The 13,644-nt window shown below is 41.9% G+C and overlaps 1 protein-coding gene across 1 annotated transcript in view; it reads right to left on the bottom strand.

The window, feature by feature from the left end:
* The window catches only part of ROBO4 (roundabout guidance receptor 4), a 77,861-nt gene extending 64,396 nt beyond the window's left edge, over nucleotides 1-13,465 (bottom strand). Inside the window, exons 1-2 of the mRNA XM_070765307.1 lie at nucleotides 13,254-13,465; nucleotides 7,919-8,242 (exon numbers count right to left, since the gene is read on the bottom strand). Of these exons, the coding sequence (XP_070621408.1) occupies nucleotides 7,919-8,242; nucleotides 13,254-13,320 (391 nt within the window). The 5' untranslated portion in view covers nucleotides 13,321-13,465. The remainder of the gene's footprint in view (nucleotides 1-7,918; nucleotides 8,243-13,253) is intronic.
* Between the last annotated feature and the right edge of the window lie 179 nt (nucleotides 13,466-13,644).

The raw sequence follows: 13,644 nt of genomic DNA, 5'->3' as shown, positions 1-13,644 counted from the left end.
CTTTTTTAATGTTGTCTGTTTCCTGTATTTGTTCCCCGTGGAGGATGTGAATGTTTTGTGATACAATCAAAACTCCAGGAGATGAGTCAATTGATTACATGCAGGGATCCTACCTTACGATATTATTCTTCCGAGATATTTTTAGATCTCTCGAGCAGGAAGTTTCTAAAATCATGTTAATTACAAAGTTAAATGGAAGCAAGTATACCGGAAATTAAAACAGGAATGTCCAGCATGATCTTTATGCTCAAGAATGCCTTTGGCCCTCATATAAATCTCATGGGTATTTTTAGAAAGTAACTGACTGCTCCAATCTATGTTTGGTTTGGAACAGCACTCAGAAAAAGAGAGGAAAATGGCTCTATAGAGGAATCTTTCCAGTTTTGCAAACCAACCGTTGGGTTGGAGAGGTAATGGTCCCAATGCAGCTGCGAGAGCAATCATGGGCTTTCCCAAATATGCCCATGTTACACCAACACTCCACAGTCTGCATTGGTTGCCGATCAGTTTCCGGTCACAATTCAAAGTGTTGGTTATGACCTATAAAGCCCTTCATGGCACCAGACCAGATTACCTCAGGGACCGCCTTCTGCTGCACGAATCCCAGCGACCAGTTAGGTCCCACAGAGTGGGCCTTCTCGGGGTCCCGTCAACCAAACAATGTCACTTGGCGGGACCCGGAGGAAGAGCCCCGGGTGGCGGCCCCGGCCCTCTGGAACCAACTCCCCCCAGAGATTAGAATTGCCCCCACCCTCCTTGCCTTTCGAAAGCTGCTTAAAACCCACCTCTGCCACCAGGCATGGGGGAACTGAGATACACTTCCCCCCAGGCCTTACAATTTTATGCATGGTATGTCTGTATGTATGATTGGTTTTTATATAATGGGTTTTTAACTGTTTTTAGTATTGGATTTGGTTATATACTGTTTTATTGCTGTTGTTAGCTGCTCCGAGTCTGCGGAGAGGGGTGGCATACAAATCCAATAAATAAATAAATGCAAGGGGCAGGCACATCACTTTCCTGCTGTTTGTGGAGCCTGATTCTGAATGGGCCGTAACCCACTACCAAGCCACTAGTCTGGTGGTTGGGGACCCCTGTTCTAGAGAACATTCTGGGAAGCTGAAGGGTCTTAGGAACAGCTCTTCAACTTGTCAAGCAGAAGTCTTTGCAATGCTAAACTACTGATTCCTTTAATGTAGAGGTCCTGAAAGTTGGGAACTTTAAGGCTTGTGGACTTCAACACCCTGCATTCTATGCTGGCTATAAAATTCTGGGAGTTGAAGTCCACAAGTCTTAAAGTTCCTAAGTTTAAAGACCTCTGCTTTAACACATCATTTCCCAGTCTTGGCAACTTTAAGATGTGTGAGCGTCAACTCCCAGAATTCCCCAGCTGGCTTTGGATCTTGCCGGCTGGGGAATTCTGGATGTTGAAGCCCACCACATATTTTAAGATTGTCAAGGTTGAGAGACATTTGGGGCAGAGAACAGAGCTCTGCATCTGAGAAACCATGCCACAAAAAGGTTAGTACTCCAACATTTTGTCAGAGGTTTGACCGAGGGATTTCCAAACTTGGCAACTTTAAGACTTGTGGATTTCAACTCCCAGAATTCCCCAGCCAGATGATTTAACTGAATAAAATGTCTGAGCCAGCTAAAAAGTGGCACGTTAAAAAAAAAGTCTGGATGCATGAAACAGTGTTCTCGTATCTGCTGCCTGAAATATTCCAAGCTAGGATCCTCCCATCTCAGTGTTCACACATTTGTAGGCAATTTGCTCAGAGGGAGATTCACACTTCTAGCAAAATGCCAAAACAGCATCTACATCCCTGCTGGTTTTGTTTGGAAAGGATGCATCAAGAAGGAAGCTGGAAGGAGGAAGGAAAATGCCACCTTTGCTGACTCCTGGAGCATCTGTTTGGCATCCTCTCCTGGCTTGGTCTGACAGCCAGCCAGAGAGGGCAGCTCTGCAAGTAATGTACCAAAAAGGCAGCCTTTCCTGGCACACTTGATTGAGCCTGGCTAGCAGAAGCGTCTCCCAAGCCACCTTTACTCGTATGAATATTTATAGCTGACAAACACCACCGTGAGCCTTCGTGACGGACCACGGGAGCTGAAGGGAATCTGATCAGTAATGAAGTGTTAATTGGAGAGACTCCAGGCCTGCTTATTAAAGAAGAATTCTAATTGCATTCATAATTTGAGCTGCACAACTCTACAGGGGAGATACTTCAGATGCCAAGGTGGGGAAAATGTGGACTGAGGGTAGTAGACATGAGCTGTTGGCATCCATCCCATGTCACATACATGGTTGTGTGGGTTGCAAGGAAGCCACAAAGTAGCTTAGTGCACAAGAGACCCACAAACATGAAATACCCACACACACACACACACACAAACACAGAGGGGTGGGGGAGAGAATATAACCCATACCTTGTGTTCCAATTATTCTTTTAATTGTTATTTTCTGTCAACTGATTTATTATTCTTAATACATTGCTTCCTTTCTCCCTGAGGCCTTTGCATTATTTATTTATTTCTACAGAAAACAACTGACAATGTGGCTTATAAAACATAAAGTAATTTTTTTTAAAGACACATAAATGAAATAAATTTTCATTTTGTTAGCTACGTTTTTTTAAAAAAACCTAAAAGAGCAACCTCCCCAAATAAAGACATGGAGAGAGGAAACTGATTTAACTGAAGAGACCAATTCAAAGTTTTAAGCAGGGTGGGAAGTCTTCTCTTGGAGCAGAGAGTTTCACATACAGGGCTGCCCCCCCCCCAAAAAAAACCCATCTTCCTGTGCATTAACAATGACCCAGAAGGAAAATGCAAATAAGATACAAAAATGAACAAAGCAACCATATTTTAATTAGCCAGCTCCCAAGTTCTTTAGGAAGGGAAATAGCTTTAATGACTTGTCTTAGGGCTGAGAACATGTTCCATAAGCATAGAGCCCTCCTGGCTGCAGATTGGCAGAGCTTAATTAAAAACAGAAAGATGCTGGCTGTATAATTTGGGGATGTTGCTTTTTAATGGCTTGACTAACTTTCTCTCCAGGTTGGAGAAGTAATAGGGGGATGAAACGGGACTTTAGGTTCCATGCACCTATTTGCCTGATTCTGAACTCTTTTAGGACCTTTGGATCTCAAAATCCCCAAAGATTAGGGGGGGAAACAGCCATGCAAACCTGGGAACAGAGAGGGCCAAAATCTGATGCTGGATTCATCTCTTGGGACAGGATTCTGCCTTGGGGTGCACTGAGATTGAAGGGGACAACTTGAATAGAACGTAATAGAATTTTCAGTCCCTAAAACACTTGGATGCATAAAAACCTACTTATTTGCTTATTTATATGCTGCCCATCTGGGGTTTTATATATCTTTTCTTTTAACATTAGATTTGTTTCACTATTATATTGCTTTTGTTATTGTTGTGAGCCGCCCCGAGTCTTCAGAGAGGGGCGGCATACAAATCTAATAAATTATTATTATTATTATTATTATTATTATTATTATTATTATTATTATTATCATCATCATCTCACCATCCAAATCCATTATCCTAACTGATATTGATTAGGCGGCTAGATGAACAGATTTTGTCAGCCAGATTGCTCCACATCTTACATATCACATTGTAGGGTTTAACCACGTTTAAACAGATGAGAGTCATTTGAATCTGACAGTAAGAGGTTTAAACAGAACAGATCAGAGTCACCGGGGTATTTAATTAAGTGTGGAATTAGCAACTCACAGCAAGCACAAAATGGACAGCACAGTAAGGCACGTGTGATGGAATGGATGGCTCCTTCACCATATGGGCAGACCCAGGATTCGAATGGAATCCCTTGGAATCCCTTTCCATCCCTGATGGAACCGTGTCAAACTGTGCTAGGTTCATGGCCTGGCTTAGTTTAGGAAGGGTGATTTGATGTAAGTATCCAGCAGGACGCTAAGAAATGTGAAGGCTACTTTAAAAAGTTTCTTTGGGGAAGGACATGAAGTCTGCTTGATTGCAGGTATCTTTGCAATGCTGCTTGGTTGCCTCTATTGTATGTTCTTGCCCCAGCATGCACACTTGAATGAATTATGTTTCTTATGTATCCTTGTGGCCCGGGAAGAAAAAAATTGGTCAGTGTAATGCAGAGGTCTTCAAACTTGGCAACTTTAACACTTGTGGACTTCAACTCCCAGAATTCTCCAGCCAGCTATGCTGACTGGAGAATTCTGGGAGTTGTCTTAAAGTGTGCAAAGTTTGGGGGCCCCTAGTGTAATACAGTGTTCCCTTGGTTTTCACGGGTTCAAACTTCGCGAATCGCCTATACCACGGTTTTTAAAAAAATATTAATTAAAAAATACTTCGCGGTTTTTTCCCTGTACCATGGGTTTTCCCACCCGATGATGTCATACATCATCGCCAAACTAATAATTTTTGCAAATAAATAACAAAAAAAAATAATTATTGTTAATAAATAATTATGTTTATAAATATCAGGATTACTAAGTGTCTTATTCAATGGTGAATACCAGTAATAATGGTGAGTAAATGGTTGTGAAGGGAATGGGAATTGGTAATTTAGGGGTTTAAAGTGTTAAGGGATGGCTTGTGATACTGTCCATAGCCAAAAATGGTGTATTTACTTCCGCATCTCTACTTTGCAGAAATTCGACTTTCGTGGGCGGTCTCGGAACGCATCCCCTGCGAAAATCGAGGGAATACTGTACATGGGTGGCCTTGAGCTAAAGGAAGAAGAGATGCTGCCTAGGAAAAACATCAGACAGGAGAGAGAGGAGCTCCTAGTGGCTAAATGGTCAGAGAAAGAAACTTAGGAAGGATGCATCCTAATGGAGCAAGCTGTTATAGTTATAGTTATAGTTTATTAGACTTGTATGCCGCCCCTCTCCAAAGACTCGGGGTGGCTCACAGCATAGCAGTAATACAATACAATCTAATATATAAAAAATTAAATCCATTTAAAAGACATTATGGTTTTTTAATTGTTGAGGTTTTTTATATATATTTTATTATTAGATTTGTTCCATTGTTATACTGTTTTTATTACTGTTGTGAGCCGCCCCGAGTCTTTGGAGAGGGGCGGCATACAAATCTAATTAATTATTTTTAATTATTAATATTATTATTAATAATAATAATAATAATAATAATAATAATATAATAACATAATAAAACCCCTAACTATGCAGTCACACACATTCAACCTAATCTATCATACAGTAAGGCCAAACACATAATAAAAGGGGGGAAAGATGGTAATTATCCCCACGCCTGGTGACAAAAGTGGGTCTTCAGCATTTTACGGAAGGCGAGGAGGGTGGGGGCTATTCGAATCTCTGGAGGGAGTTGATTCCAGAGGGCCGGGGCCGCCACAGAGAAGGATCTTCCCCTGGGTCCCGCCAGCCGACATTGTTTGGTCGACAGGACCCAGAGAAGGCCAACTCTGTGGGACCTAATCGGCCGCTGGGATTCATGCGGCAGGAGGCCATCTCAGAGATATTCTGGTCCGATGCCAGAAGCAAGCAGTTAAAAGTGGAGGTGGGGAAGTTTGTACTTTCAGACTCGCAAGTTTGATATTGAGCTTCTCGGGTAAACCAGACAGGAAACATGGTTAGGTGAGCTGAATCTGCTTTATTCCCTTAACAGAATATTGCAGGTTTGAAAGTACAAACTTCCCTCCCTCCACTTCTAACTGCTTGCTTTATTGGGACAAGTTCTTGCCACAGGCATTTTCCTAAACTGCCTCTTATCTGACCATTTCCTTTACCATGTCTCCCAAGCAGAGGTGGATTACTCCAGGCTTGGACCCGTTCTATGGAACCAGTAGTAACCTGGCAACCTGGGTTGCTGAAACCAGCAGAGACCCAGGTCTGCCAAGTCTCCGAACTGGCTCTCTTGGCATGCCGTTCTGGTTTTTTTGCTCCTGCGCATGTGCAGAAGCAGTGTTTTGCAACCCAAAAGCTGGGGCTTTAGCTGCACTTCAAGGAGCAAGGAAATTCACAATCCACCCCTGCTCCGAAGGTCTTTCTCACATATCTTTAGAGGATAACTGAAGGAGGGGCTTAATGAAGGAGCTTAAGGAGTTTGTAGGATGCTCTGCATTTTATCACCCCAACCTGATGCCTTTGCTGACCTCTTGAGAGGCATAGAGAAGGAAAGGTGACCACTATGTAATTAGAGTGGGTTCTTCCTAACTTTCTTTCCCTGACCATTAAGGCACAGGGGATTCCTGCCACTCCTGTCTGATGGTTTCTGTTCTTCTTCACTTTCTTCAATGTCACCCATGCATTCTATTACAGGAAAAGCAACCTGAAATAAATGGCCAACCACTTTAGTTGATACCTACAGTAGCTGTCTCTTTGCCCTGACTAAAACAATGCAGAAGATATAAACAAGGCTTCTTCCTCAATGTTACTATTTATTTATTTGTTTGTTTGTTTGTTTGTGTTATGCCAGGCTATTGGCAATTAGCCCCCAATGAGTTCAGAATAAATTTCAAACACACAACCAGTAGGAATAAATCAAGTTTATAAACAGTCTTGAAACACAAGTCCCAAGACGAGTCAAATTACTCTCACCCAAAAGTCCTTTGATGCTAAAACATGCCAAAACAAAGGAGTAGATAAGGCAGCTGTAAATCCACATAGCACAAATGTCAAAAGTCCTCAAAGCTCTTTGACAATGGAATATACAAAGTACTTAAACACAATGAGCTCTCTATGCTGTTGCAATCTTCTTTCAGAATTCTCTCTTTCCAAAATGGATAAACGCCCACAGCCCACGCTTCCCAACACCCTTATTTATCATGAACTCATTAGCATAATTACTCCTTGAACAGCTGTGCTCTCTTATCTTCTGAAACGTCTGCCCAACTGTTCCCTTCGTGCCACAAGCCTGTGCACACGGGCATCCACAAGTGGGTCTTCTTCCGAGTCTGAAGATTCCCTAATTGGAGCACTGACTGGTGGGCTGGCTGCACCCATCTCCCTGTCTGTCTCCTCTCCCCCACTGTCTGCCTCTGACTGTGAGCCAGCTTCATTGTCCGATTCAGCTGGCAACAAAACAGGTCTCTGATAAACCACAGATTCCCATAAATCAACATCAAAGTCCCCGGCTGCAGGAGCTGGCCCAGAGCTAACCACAACACTGTGACTTGTAGGTCGCCCAACTCCTTTGCAGGTGTCTACTACTTGTTCTGTCTGGGTGCCCCCAGACTTCAACACCAACTGGAAAAAGCAGCCAGACACGCTGGTAAAAGCAAAAGCACTTTATAGTTTGAAAAATAAACACAGAGAAAAACCTGTTCTTCCCAACAGGCAGGCTATGAGACTTCACAGCAGAGTCCTGATGGCCAGACAATACAGCAGACTTCTTGCTGGCACACCCACCACTGTAGAGAATAAGACCCACACCTTTGTCCCCCAAGGTTTCAGTATTCAAAGTCACAAACCAGAATTCCAAGACGCCAAAGATCACAGCCAGGTCCCAGGACTCCCAAAGATAATACTCCACAAGCCAGGAAGGGTGGGTCTGCCTTTTCAGCCTTTCCAAAGAGCACCACACCCAAACCCAGCTGTTGCCTCTTTAGTGCTGAAAGTACCTGGCTAATTGTCCCCTTCGTTGTGTTGCTCTTCTCTGCCGGAGATCTATTATTGCTTGTGCATTTTCATCTAAGGAATCTAGGCTGCTTGCTGGGGAGAGCTCCCTCTCGGGGGACTCTGGCTGTCCTCCCTCTCCCTCAGCCTGAGATTCCTCCTCCCCGTCTGCCTGAACCTCCTGTTCCTCATCCTCCCCCTCTGAGCAGGAAGCCGGCAGAGGATCAGCCGTTCCCTGAGGGGCCTCAGACGGAATCACAACAACTACTACTGCAAAAATACTCCAGGAACTTTCAATGCCTTACCTTCTAAGTAGAGTGATGCATTTCTACTCATGGCTTTGCCCAGATGATTCCTGGCCAGGCAATGGTATACACCCTCATCTGATTTTCCCTTCTCCTGGCTGAGTCGGAGGAAGAAGAGGGACCCATCTGGTAGGAGGGTAGGCTGGGAAGCAGCATCATCTTTGCTGGGTTTCACGTACTTTCCGTTGCGATACCATTCAATGGTGGGAGCTGGATTTCCATCAGCACGACAGTTCAGGGTGGCTGGTTGGTCCTTACGTACCACAAGATTGGAGGGGTGGTCAAGAATCTGTGGGGCAAATTCCATGGAACGAGACCTTGAACCTGGAAGAAAGAGAAAGGGGAGGAGAAACAGAAACACACTGATCTTCCCCCTCCCCTCCAGCCAATCTTTTTCCTTTGCCTTTCTCTCATTTTTTGCTGTTGAGGGTAGTAGCATCATCTCCTTTGTTTTACAACTTTGCAATTGCTACAATTCCATTGTGATGGCAGTATCTGTTCTTCTGTTTGTTTAAATGGGAAGAGCTGGGTGCATTTTTGTTCCTTACCAATCCTCAGTTCTTCCTCCTTATGGTGATAAGATTATGGGGGTGAACAAAGAACATATAAAGGTAAGAAGAGCAAAAACTTTACCTCTGAACAGTTGCTGCTGAGAGGTAAGAGCTTTTAACTAGAGATTGATACTGAAAGGGGTGGAGGACAGGAGATAGGACCTCTCTAAAGAATCTATGGACCCTTGTATCTCCACAACTTATGAATTATAGCATGCCAGACTTCTGCCTCTCTAACTAGATTCCCAGGATTATTATGAAGTTAGATGTAGGAGATAAACAGGCTGAAGTTGAGAGGCATCAACCACATCATCAGTCTTGAGCAGGGGTGAAATCCAGCAGGTTCTAACAGATTCTGGAGAACTAGTAGCAGAAATTTTGAGTAGTTCAGAGACCCGGTAGCAGAAAATTTGAGTATTATTAAGTATCCTCCAGGAGTAGGGAGGGAATGGGGATTTTGCAGTATCTTTCCCCTGGAGTGGGTGGTGATGGAGATTTTGCAGTTTCCTTCCCCTGCCACGGCCACCAAGCCACACCATATGCACCAACCCACAGAACCAATAGTTTAAAAAATTGGATTTCACCCCTTGTCTCCAGTCCCTTTGTGTCCACAAGAGATCTAAGTCCAGCTCATTGTTGATTCTTATCTATCACCAATTTGCTTTGACCATTAGTAGTTCAGATTTTTGTAGAGTTTTAGAATACAATAAACTTGTATTTGTCTGAACCACTCTGGCTCCTGATTTCTTATGCTTGATATTAAACATTAGAAAATTACTGAGGTGCCCTTCAATAAGATGGAGAAAAGTGAAGTATACTTATGGGAAAGATAAAGATGAGGTTCTGAGATAACGACTATGTTTTTAGTGTTCCAACGATTATTATTAAACAAAAACTATTCAAAATAAATAAATAAAAGAAACATGTCTTTAGCCTTCAAGCATCAGGTTTTAAAGAGAGCTGGTAAAGCCTCCCTCCATCTTCCACCCCTTTGTATGTACAATGATATTCTATGAACATGAATTCTCTGAGAACCTTTGTTTATCGCCCACAGTCATTTTTCTGCAACTTCCTCTGCAAAGCTTCCGGACATTGTGACTTTGGAGGAGACTGAGAGTCATGGACCACAAGCCACAATGAAAAATCTCATGGGTCTTTCAAATACAATAGGCTCTTGCTGGTCCTCTAGTCCAGGTGCAGCTAATTTTCCTGACCACGACATAAAAATTGTCCTTAAGTCTATCACAATGTTTAAAATTACCTTTAAGAAAAATAATGCTATCTTTGATGTATTTGCTTTTCTTTCTTGGCAATAGTACAGTCCAAAGGAAATAGCAGTCCAGTTTGCCAAAAGCAGGAATCCCCAAACTTGGCAACTTGAAGACTTGTGGACTTCAACTCCCAGAATTCTCCAGTCTGCTATGCTTGCTGGCAGTGGAAGTCCACAAGTCTTCAAGTTGCCAGGTTTGAAGACCTCTGGCCAAAAGTAAAGGACCAAGCCATGCATTCCTATGTGTCTCACTGTGTATAGGTGCATGTTTTGCTCAAATCTTAGGCCACAACACATATATACTGACAGACACAGGGATCCCCAAAAGTAGTAATCTAAATACCTCTGCCTACTTATTGGGAAGATAAATAACTTTTTACATCAATCTAATAGCTGGGCCCAGTGAAGGGCTACCAAAATTTTTACTATCACACTGTGGGGGTAACGTATGCAGGGCACCTGCATTTTCATTCAACATCTGGGGGTGGAGCTCCATTTTCGCTACCCCACTGCGTTCTCCCCCACCCTTCTGGGCAGTAGCCCACCCCTGGCTTGGCCTTGAACAGAAGCATGGGAATAAGGCACCCAGGACAAATTCTGAATTCTTGCGTTATAGAATCACCTTGGTCTAAGACAGGAGTGTCAAATTCAAGGCCCGGGGGCCAGATCTGGACCATGGGGTGCTTAGATCTGGACCATGAGGGTGCTCTGGAAACAGCAAAAGGACAGCCCACGGTGCCTTTGCCAGTGAAAATTGAGCTCAGGAGCTCCGTTTTTGCTGACAGGGGATTTCAGGAAGCTGTCACAGTCTAAAACGGAGCTCGGGAGCCTGTTTTTGCTGGCAGAGTGCTCGGGCTACCACAGACATTCCCTGACACGAGTGATGTTGAGCTGGCTACACCCACCCTGGCCACACCCACCTGGCCCCTGAGGTCAAACAGAACCCTAATGTGGCCCTCAATGAAATCGAGTTTGACATCCCCGGTCTAAGGAATATAGAAAGAGCCCTTTATCAGACTCCAAAACTTAGTGTCAGCCTTGTGAGGTAATCCAGACAAGAAGCACATCCAACTCTAACTTTATTGTAATTTTACATTAGCAGAACATTGCAAGTCTGGAAGTACAACTCCCCCCCCCTCACTTTTATAGTCCAAGGAAGTAGGGAGGGTCCTTTCTGAGATGTTTGCCACAACCACATTCCTTCTCAGGACTCACCGGCCTCTTGTCTGCCTCTTTTCTAGTCTGCAGCTCTTCCTGCTGTCTCCCAAAATCATGCCCTCGTACCATTACAAATAGGAGAAGAGCAAATAAGCTGTTTTTTTCATAAATCCAAAATAAATCAAAGTAGGGAAAGAATAGAGAGGTAAACTTGCTGGCCAATTCAATAAAGTTTGCTGCTTGAGATTAAAAAAACAAACTAAGTGAGACCCTGTCTCAAGTCCATGAACAAATCCAACTAGAAACAAGCAATGAATCAGGATCTTCATCCCATTTAAACTAGTACACAGTTTTAGTTAAAGGATATGAAAATAATTTAATTAAATCTCATTTTTTTTAATTTAAAAAAATCCAGAGGAATAGACAAAGTCAATCATAGTTTTCCCACTAGGTACAAATATTCAACTTCTTCTTTTTTTTAAATAGTTTTTATTGAATTATTTACATTAAAAACAGAACATTAAAAAATGCAGACAAACAAAACAAAACAAACAAAATATCTAATGAATAATTATTTTGTACATATTCAACTTCTATCTGTCAAATGATCAAGCTGGTAATATGAAATAAACTGCAGCTAAGATAATATCATTTTGGTTTGGTATTTTGTACGAATATACCAAACTGGACATAAAGAATGACTGCAAGAATTTATTTATTTTATTTATTTGTCAAAACACGTGCAAGAAAGCAAGTATTGGTATAAATGTAAACAAAAGCAAGGTAGGTACAAGTAAATTTGGACAATTGGACAGTAAGACAGGGACGGTAGGCACACTGGTGCGGTTATGCAAGCGCCTTAAGAACAAGGAAGAAGGACGTGTGTCTAATTTAATGAAAAGAAGGACTCGGAGTTATATGATAGCAGTGATCCAATATCTAAGGGGCTCTCACAAATGAAGAGGGAGTCAAACTATTCTCCAAAGCACTTGAAAGCAGGACAAGAAGCACTGGACAAAAACTAATCAAAGAGATATTCAATTTAGAACTAGAATTTCCTGACATTTAGAGCAATTAACCACTGGAACAATTTGCCTTCAGAAGTTGTGCGTGCTCCATCATTAGAGGTTTTTAAAGAAGAGATTGGAAAAACCACTTGTTTGAAATGGCATAGGGTTTTCTGTCTGAGCAGAGGGTGAGACTAGAAGACCTCCAAGGTCCCTTCCAACTCTTGTGAAGTTGGTGAATTTGTGTAATAAGTTAACCCAGCTAACAGAAAGTAATAGTTCTAAAACCATGGGTTAAGCAAACCACCATTTTCCAAACACTGATTCTCTTCCACGCAACCATGCTGCAAATATTGTTTTCGCTGGTTTTAGAATTGCTGGAGTCTAAGCTATAACTTGCCTTATGAAGTATTGGATTTTTCCAATGCTCAAGATATTAAAAGCTTGTTTTTCGTCTTCAGAAAGAAACAGCAGATGGCAAGGAGCTGCCAACTCTGCTTCCTGCTGAGATCCAGATTATGGATTGCAAGGGCCCAGATGTCACAAATATATAATGCCCCAAATACAGAAAATTTAAATGCAAAGCACCCAACATAGCACAGAACAATCGATTTGGAACTGAAATTATTCTACTTCATACCTATAATAGCATAGAAACCCTTTGAAACCTAAAGCACCCATAAACATCATGCCGTAATATCAATTACATCAAGGGAGATGTAAACCTTATGGCGAAGTTGTTAGGATGCGAGGAATATGTACATTTAAGAGCTGTTAAAAGTTACTCAACTCAAATTATAACATAACAATTTACTAGCTATAAACAATCAGAAATTTAAGACTATTAAAGTAATAATGTGTTTAAGGTATATATTGAAATAAATCATTTGAATGAGTTGAATTATTATATTACTGATTAAGATAAGGTGGTAAGAAATATAATAAATGTACATATACAAATCGATAACCAAAATATTTTTTTTCATACCGACTGTATTTGCCACAAGAAAACAAACAAACAAAAGGGAATATGTTTAATGGACTGATATATTATATCTTAATTTTAATTTTTTCCCCTTTTGTTTTGTAGATGTATTTATATTATTATGTGTTTGTGTATTTTTTGTGTATTATCTTTTTTTAATGTTTAAAATTCAATAAAAACTAATTTTTAGAAAAGAAAGTAAGTTACTCATCTATGCAAACTCCCCAAATTCCAGACTATGGGACCCAATGAGCTTTCTGCTCAGCTTATAGCAAAACCTTAAACATGTCGTCTCAGATGCAAAGATAGAGAGAATTCTTTTTGTAAACCCATGAGATTCTAGCCATGAGATCTGTCCACTCACCTCCCATTAACAGAAACGATGCCCAGATCCAGAGCCTTGAGGGCTCAATGTGCTTTCGTCTTGACATGGTTTCCTAGTTGCTGTGCAGTTGCCACCCAAAGAAAGTCACTGGACGAGACCCTACTCACTGCTGCTCCATTGTACCCCTGGAACTTTTAGGTTGCCTTGTCCCGCACACATCACACTCACACAAAGTTTCACCCACTACAAAACAGCTCTCAACTCCTGACGTCGTCCTCCCAATCAATGGAGTCCATGTACATGTATTTTTCCTTTCCTGGCCACAGGATACAGGAAGGGGTGGTACTGGGTGTGGATTTCAGCTGCAGCTATCTTCCAACTACAGTTTGAAAGCACAGCTGCCTAAAAATCACACTTTTGCACAAAAATG

The sequence above is a fragment of the Erythrolamprus reginae genome, chromosome 12 (assembly GCF_031021105.1).
Source record: "Erythrolamprus reginae isolate rEryReg1 chromosome 12, rEryReg1.hap1, whole genome shotgun sequence".
Classification (NCBI taxonomy): domain Eukaryota; kingdom Metazoa; phylum Chordata; class Lepidosauria; order Squamata; family Dipsadidae; genus Erythrolamprus; species Erythrolamprus reginae.
The sequence above is the reverse complement of the archived record's forward strand: the minus strand, read 5'-3'. Positions and strand labels throughout refer to the sequence as shown.